The following is an 8316-nucleotide window of genomic DNA, read 5'->3' as shown; positions in this document are numbered from 1 at the left end:
CCCCCTCTCACTCTTTCTCTCTCTCTCCTGCTCTCTCTTCCTCTTCCTCTCTCTCTCTCTCTCTCTCTCTCTCTCTCCCTCTCTCCTGCTCTCTCTCTCTCTCTCTCTCTCCTGCTCTCTCTTCCTCTCCTGTTCTCTTTCTCTCTCTCTCTCTCTCTCTCCTGCTCTCCCTCCCTCTCTCTCTCTCTCTCTCTCTGTAGGAGTGAGGAGGAGATGATGTCGTGGATATTTCGTATTAACCTGGTAGCAGCTCTGTTCTCTGCCCCGGCCTTCCCTGCTGCCATCGGCTCCATGAAGACGTTCTGTAGACCTCTACTGCCCTCCTCCTCTACCCGGCTAAACCAGGTACACACACATACACATTAATTCATGTGTGTGTGTTCAATCACATACATTGACAATGCATGCACACAGTCTCTTACACACATTTGGTACACACACAGCTACAAATATAGCATAGTTTGAGTGCACCCTAGATTGATTGTGTTATTTGATTGGCTGTTACTGCTGGTTGATGGGCTGCTGTGATTGGTGCAGGAGGAGCAGCTGCAGTTTCACGAGGGGAAGCTGAAGCAGATGAGTATGGAGGTGGAGGAACACAGGAAGAGTCCGCCCTCACCTTCTCCCAAGAGCAGAGAGTGGGAGGAGTACCGAATCAAAGAGCACTACCTCATATATGAGGTAAGAGACAAAGCAAAGGCAGGCAGGCAGGCAGGCAGGCAGGCAGGCAGGCAGGAGGCAGGCAAGATAGATAGATAGATAGATAGATAGATAGATAGACAGACAGACAGACAGACAGGCAGGCAGGCAGGCAGGCAGGCAGGCAGGCAGGCAGGCAGGCAGGCAGACAGACAGACAGACAGACAGACAGACAGACAGACAGACAGACAGACAGACAGACAGACAGACAGACAGACAGACAGACAGACAGACAGCACCAGTCAAAAGTTTGGACACACCTACTCAATCCAGGTTTTTCTTTACTTTGACTTTTTCTACATTGTACAGGAATAGTGAAGACATCAAAACTATGAAATAACACATTGACTCATGTAGTAACCAAAAAAGTGTTAAACCAATCAAAATATATTTATATTTTAGATTGTTCAAAGTAACCACCCTTTGCCTTGTTGACAGCTTTGCACACTCTAGGCATTATCTCAACCAGCTTCATGAGGTTGTCACCTGGAATGCATGTCAATTAACAGGTGTGCCTTGTTAAAAGTGAATTTGTATAATTTCTTTCCTTCTTAATTAGTTTGAGCCAATCAGTTGTGTTGTGACAAGGTAGGGGTGGTATACAGAAGATCACCCTATTTGGTAAAAGTAACAGTCCATCATTACTTTAAGACATGAAGGTCAGTCAAATATGGAACATTTCAAGACTTGAACGTTTTTTTCAAGTGCAGTCGCAAAAACCATCAAGCGCTATGATGAAACTGACTCTCATGAGGACCGCCACAGGAAAGGAAAACCCAAAGTCACCTCTGAATGAGGAGAAGTTCATTAGAGTTACAAGCCTCAGAAATTGCAACCCAAATGAATGCTTCACAGAGTTCAAGTAACAGACACATCTCAACATCAACTGTTCAGAGAAGACTGCGTGAATCAGGCCTTAATGGTCAAATTGCTGCAAAGAAAACACTACTAAAGGACACCAATAAGAAGAAGAGACTTGCTTGGGCCAAGAAACACGAGCAATGGACATTAGACCGGTGGATATCTTTCATTTGGTCTGATGCGTCCAAATTTGAGATTTTTGGTTTCAACCGCCATGTCTTTGTGAGACTCAAGAGTAGGTGAACGGATGATCTCCACATGTGTGGTTCCCACCGTGAAGCATGGAGGGGGAGGTGTGATGGTGTGGGGTGCTTTGCTGGAGACACTGTCTGTGATTTGTTTAGAATTCAAGGTACTCTTAACCAGCATGGCTACCACAGCATTTTGTAGCAATACGCCATCCCATCTGGGGGCGGCAGGTAGCCTAGTGGTTAGAGCGTTGGACTTGTAACCTGAAAGGTTGCAAGATCACAAAACCCGAGCTGACATGGTAAAACAAAAACTGTCACTCTGCCCCTGAACAAGGCAGTTAACCCACTGTTCCTAGGCTGTCATTGAAAATAAGAATTTGTTCTTAACTGACTTGCCTAATTAAATTAAATAAAAAATCTGGTTTGCGCTTTGTGGGAATATCATTGTTTTTCAACAGGACAAAGACCCAACACACCTCCAGGCTGTGTAAGGCCTATTTGACCAAGAAGGAGAGTGATGGAGTGCTGCATAAGATGACCTGGCCTCCACAATCACCCGACGTCAACCCAATTGAGATGGTTTGGGATTAGTTGGACTGCAGAGTGAAGGAAAAGCAGCCAACAAGTGTTCAGCATATGTGGGAACTCCTTCAAGACTGTTGGCAAAGCATTCCAGGTGAAGCTGTTTGAGAGGATGCCAAGAGTGTGCAAAGCTGTCATCAAGGCAAAGGGTGGCTACTTTGAAGAATCCAAAATATAAAATATGTTTTGATTTGTTTAAAAATAATTTTGTTATTTCAGTACATGATTCCATATGTGTTATTTCATAGTTTTGATGTCTTCACTATTATTCTATAATGTATAAAATAGTAAAAATAAAGAAAAACCCTTGAATGAGAATAGGTGTGTCAAAACTTTTGACTGGTACTGTGTATATTTATATTTTTTCATATATTTTCCTTCATTATTTTCCCCTAACCCTCCCACCCCTAACCTCAACCCTTCCCATTTACTGTATCTCAGAAGACCATCCAGTTTTGATTTCTATTTGCCATATATTTGTTTTTATTTGCTGTTTCACAAAAGTTCTGAACCTTTCTATTCTCATAGTTTCTACAGATTGTAAATTATAGATAAACATTTTTGCTAAAAATATTATTGTATTATAGATCGATTCACATTGACTTTTCAAATCACCCAGCAGTGCTATTTGCAGAGTTAGATCCAGGTAAATGTTGCAATCCTTCAGCCATTCCTAAACCTGCGACCAAAAGAAGCTACATATGGACAGTACCAAAACAAAGAATCTAATGATTCTATCTCTTCCCAGCAAAATCTACAGAGCTGGGATGTTTGTATCCTCCATACATATAACATTCTATTGGTTGCAAGAATTTTGTATAAGCCTTTAAATAGAAACATTTAAAGTTTTAAATCCGCCGTCGTTTTGTGTATGAGCTCATAAACCATGTGCCATGAAATCGGTACATCGAAAATCTCTTCCCAACTCCTTTGCTATCTATATGGCACAGCAACTGGTATACTTTTTCATCACAATTTTTTTAAACCAATTTTGGTCTTTAATGCAGGGCCGACAGACAAGTTCCTTACTTTGGCTCTTCCAGTTTTGCGGTAATGTTGTAGTTAGTTTGGTTGTAATTTTGGGTAGAGCAGACGTTTCCATATATTTTTGATAGCTGCATGTGTGACCTAACTCCACCAGTCCTATTTATGATATCATTTACAAAGATGATATTCTTGTTAAGCATTTTTTACCCAAATCATGTTTTTTTTTATCAATTGGAATATTTGAGTTTAACCACAATATTTGTTGTATTATTTGTTATGTGTTTTCTGGTGGATTCAAATGAAATTGCAACCAACTTTCTATGGCTCGTAAAAATAGCGATATTTTAGAGATGATTTAATTTTCAAATAACCGAAAGTGAGAGGTTCTAATCTGAATAAAGAGAAAAAGGCCATTCTTGATCAAGGGACATTTTTACTAATCTGCTAGAGAACCCGGATTTAAGTATAACTTTTGTATGACTGAAGCCTTTAGTGAGAGGTCTAATGCTTTATGATTGAATCATATTCATCATATAAACAAGCCCTGTTCATTTTGTCTGGCTTGCCGTTCCAAATGAAATGGAATATCTTTTGCTCATATAATTTAAAAAGCAGGTCGCTAGGTGTAGACAAGGCCATAAGCAAATAAGTAAACTGGGATATGACTAAAGAGTTAATCAGGTAGATTTTTCCACAGATATACAGGTATTTTCCTTTCCATGGTAGAAAGATCATATTTATTGCTTACATTCCATTATAATGTATCGTAGGGAGATATTTTCTTTCTTTCAGGATATGAATACTGAGTGTGTCCACATCCCCGTCAGACCATTTCATTGGTTAACTAGACGGTAATGTAAAAGTTAAACAATGTTGTGATTCATAATATAGTACACTTATCATAATTTGGTTTTAATCCAGAGAGGTTAGAAACAGTATCTAGATCCTCTATGAGGCTGTGTGGAGATTCTAATTGTGGATTTAAAAGAAAACATGAATCATCAGCGTACAATGACACCTTTGTTTAAGCCCTGGATTTCTAGCCCTTAATGTTATTGTTAGATCTGATTTGAATAGCATTTCTATGGCCGTAATAAATAGATATGCCGATAGCAGACAAGCTTGTTTTACTTGAGATTCTCCTACATTTAAATATTCCAGGCATTTATAAATGAATCAAATGAGTCATACTTTGTCAAAAGCCTTTTCAAAGTCAGCTATGAATACCAGGCCTGATCTCACAGATTTGCCATAGTGTTCTATTGTTTCCAGTACATGTCTTATATTATCCTCAATGTATTGTCCACGTAAAAAAAAAACTGTCTGATTAGGATGAATTATATCCGACAATACCTTTTGAATTCTATGCGCTATATATTTTGCCAGAATTCTGGCATCACACCATTGAAGTGTAAGGGGCCTCCAATTAAATGGACTGGATCTTTATAAATCAAATCAAATCAAATGTTATTTGTCACATACACATGGTTAGCAGATGTTAATGCGAGTGTAGCGAAATGCTTGTGCTTCCGACAATGCAGTAATAACCAACAAGTAATCTAGCTAACAATTCCAAAACTACTACCTTATAGACACAAGTGTAAGGGGATAAAGAATATGTACATAAATATATATGAATGAGTGATGGTACAGAGCAGCATAGGCAAGATACAGTAGATGGTATTGAGTGCAGTATATACATATGAGATGAGTATGTAAACAAAGTGGCATAGTTAAAGTGGCTAGTGATACATGTATTACATAAAGATGCAGTAGATGATATAGAGTACAGTATATACATATACATATGAGATGAATAATGTAGGGTATGTAAACATTATATTAGGTAGCATTGTTTAAAGTGGCTAGTGATATATTTTACATCATTTCCCATCAATTCCCATTATTAAAGTGGCTGGAGTTGAGTCAGTGTGTTGGCAGCAGCCACTCAATGTTAGTGGTGGCTGTTTAACAGTCTGATGGCCTTGAGATAGAAGCTGTTTTTCAGTCTCTCGGTCCCAGCTTTGATGCACCTGTACTGACCTCGCCTTCTGGATGATAGCGGGGTGAACAGGCAGTTGCTCGGGTGGTTGTTGTCCTTGATGATCTTTATGGCCTTCCTGTGACATCGGGTGGTGTAGGTGTCCTGGAGGGCAGGTAGTTTGCCCCCGGTGATGCGTTGTGCAGACCTCACTACCCTCTGGAGAGCCTTACGGTTGTGGGCGGAGCAGTTGCCGTACCAGGCGGTGATACAGCCCGACAGGATGCTCTCGGTTGTGCATCTGTAGAAGTTTGTGAGTGCTTTTGGTGACAAGCCGAATTTCTTCAGCCCCCTGAGGTTGAAGAGGCGCTGCTGCGCCTTCCTCACGATGCTGTCTGTGTGAGTGGACCAATTCAGTTTGTCTGTGATGTGTACACCGAGGAACTTAAAACTTACTACCCTCTCCACTACTGTTCCATCAATGTGGATAGGGGGGTGTTCCCTCTGCTGTTTCCTGAAGTCCACAATGATCTCCTTAGTTTTGTTGACGTTGAGTGTGAGATTATTTTCCTGACACCACACTCCGAGGGCCCTCACCTCCTCCCTGTAGGCCGTCTCGTCGTTGTTGGTAATCAAGCCTACCACTGTTGTGTCGTCCGCAAACTTGATGATTGAGTTGGAGGCGTGCGTGGCCACGCAGTCGTGGGTGAACAGGGAGTACAGGAGAGGGCTCAGAACGCACCCTTGTGGGGCCCCAGTGTTGAGGATTAGCGGGGTGGAAATGTTGTTGCCTACCCTCACCACCTGGGGGCGGCCCGTCAGGAAGTCCAGTACCCAGTTGCACAGGGCGGGGTCGAGACCCAGGGTCTCGAGCTTGATGACGAGCTTGGAGGGCACTATAGTGTTAAATGCTGAGTTGTAGTCGATGAACAGCATTCTCACATAGGTATTCCTCTTGTCCAGGTGGGTTAGGGCAGTGTGCAGTGTGGTTGAGATTGCATCGTCTGTGGACCTATTTGGGCGGTAAGCAAATTGGAGTGGGTCTAGGGTGTCAGGTAGGGTGGAGGTGATATGGTCCTTGACTAGTCTCTCAAAGCACTTCATGATGACGGAAGTGAGTGCTACGGGGTGGTAGTCGTTTAGCTCAGTTACCTTAGCTTTCTTGGGAACAGGAACAATGGTGGCCCTCTTGAAGCATGTGGGAACAACAGACTGGGATAGGGATTGGTTGAATATGTCCGTAAACACACCAGCCAGCCGGTCTGCGCATGCTCTGAGGGCGCGGCTGGGGATGCCGTCTGGGCCTGCAGCCTTGCGAGGGTTGACACGTTTAAATGTTTTCCCCACGTCGGCTACAGTGAAGGAGAGTCCGCATGTTTTAGTTGCGGGCCGTGTCAGTGGCACTGTATTGTCCTCAAAGCGGGCAAAAAAGTTATTTAGTCTGCCTGGGAGCAAGACATCCTGGTCCGTGATGGGGCTGGTTTTCTTTTTGTAATCCGTGATTGACTGTAGACCCTGCCACATACCTCTTGTGTCTGAGCCGTTGAATTGAGATTCTACTTTGTCTCTATACTGACGCTTAGCTTGTTTGATTGCCTTGCGGAGGGAATAGCTACACTGTTTGTATTCGGTCATGTTACCAGACACCTTGCCCTGGTTAAAAGCAGTGGTTCCGGCTTTCAGTTTCACGCGAATGCTGCCATTAATCCACGGTTTCTGGTTTGGGAATGTTTTAATCGTTGCTATGGGAATGACATCTTCAACGCACGTTCTAATGAACTCGCTCACCGAATCAGCGTATTCGTCAATGTTGTTGTTTGATGCAATACGAAACATATCCCAGTCCACGTGATGGAAGCAGTCTTGGAGCGTGGAATCAGATTGGTCGGACCAGCGTTGAACAGACCTCAGCGCGGGAGCTTCTTGTTTTAGTTTCTGTCTGTAGGCAGGGATCAACAAAATGGAGTCGTGGTCAGCTTTTCCAAAAGGAGGGCGGGGCATTACCAAAGGTACCACTTTGGTCCTGTTTCAGTATTAATGAAATGAGACCTTTTTGTTAAGTATCTGATAATCTACCATTTTTATAGCAGTGGTTAAAACATGCTAATAACGTTCCTATATGCCATCCAGCCCTGGAGTTTTCCTGGCTATAATTGCATCAAGAAGTTCCTCCTCTGTAATTTGGCCTTCACATGAGTCTTTCTGTACAATTAATTTTGGTTAGTGGAGATGCAGGAGACTGAAACGAAATGCTTAAAGTACTTTGCTTCCTATTTCAAAATATAGTTTGGTGAATCATGAGTGACTCCATCATTTATAATAAGTTTCAGGAAATCATTTTTGGTAGCATTTCTATGTTGGAGAATAAAAAATAATGAGTTACTTTTTTCCCCGTATTCCATCCAGTTCGATAGATTTTTTTATACTATATTACACTGGATCTTTCTTGAATAAGTTCCTCCATTTCTTGTTGTTTTTCCTCTAACTTATTCTGTGCCTCGATGGTAGTTTTTATTACTATCTATCTGTACTGTTACTCCTTCTATTTCCTTTGTTAATATGGACTCTTTTGACCTAAATGTCTTTTGTTCTATTGATGAGTACCGAATTGCATGGCCTCAAAAGGCACGTTTAAAAGTGCCCCATACAATAAGGGCATCTGCTGTACTTGTGTTATATCTGAAAAAGTCTGTTATAAATGATTCTGTCCTAGTTAAAAACAAGCTATCATCCAATAGACTTTGATTACATTTCCAATATCCTGTCCCATGTGGAGTAATGTATATGTAATGTATATGACAATTATTTGATGGTCCTACCACATTCTGTCCCCTATCAACACTTTTTAAACTTTTGGTCCCAGCGAGAATGACATAAGAAAGTAGTCAAATCGCCAGTCTTGACTGAGCCTCCGCCATGTATATCTCACTCGGTCAGGACATTTAAGCCTCCGCCATGTATATCTCACTAGGTCAGGACATTTAAGCCTCCATATATCCACTTATTCCAATATAT

At 41.8% G+C, this 8316-nt stretch overlaps 1 protein-coding gene across 1 annotated transcript in view; it reads left to right on the top strand.

Moving 5' to 3' along the window:
• LOC109882699 (PH and SEC7 domain-containing protein 2) overlaps positions 1–8316 on the top strand; it is a 70159-nt gene that overhangs the window by 60256 nt on the left and 1587 nt on the right. Inside the window, exons 11-12 of the mRNA XM_031791371.1 lie at positions 148–345; positions 538–681. Of these exons, the coding sequence (XP_031647231.1) occupies positions 148–345; positions 538–681 (342 nt within the window). The remainder of the gene's footprint in view (positions 1–147; positions 346–537; positions 682–8316) is intronic.

The sequence above is a fragment of the Oncorhynchus kisutch genome, linkage group LG15 (genome assembly GCF_002021735.2).
Source record: "Oncorhynchus kisutch isolate 150728-3 linkage group LG15, Okis_V2, whole genome shotgun sequence".
NCBI lineage: Eukaryota > Metazoa > Chordata > Actinopteri > Salmoniformes > Salmonidae > Oncorhynchus > Oncorhynchus kisutch.
Note: the sequence above shows the minus strand (reverse complement) of the source record. Positions and strands in the feature narration are given on the sequence as shown.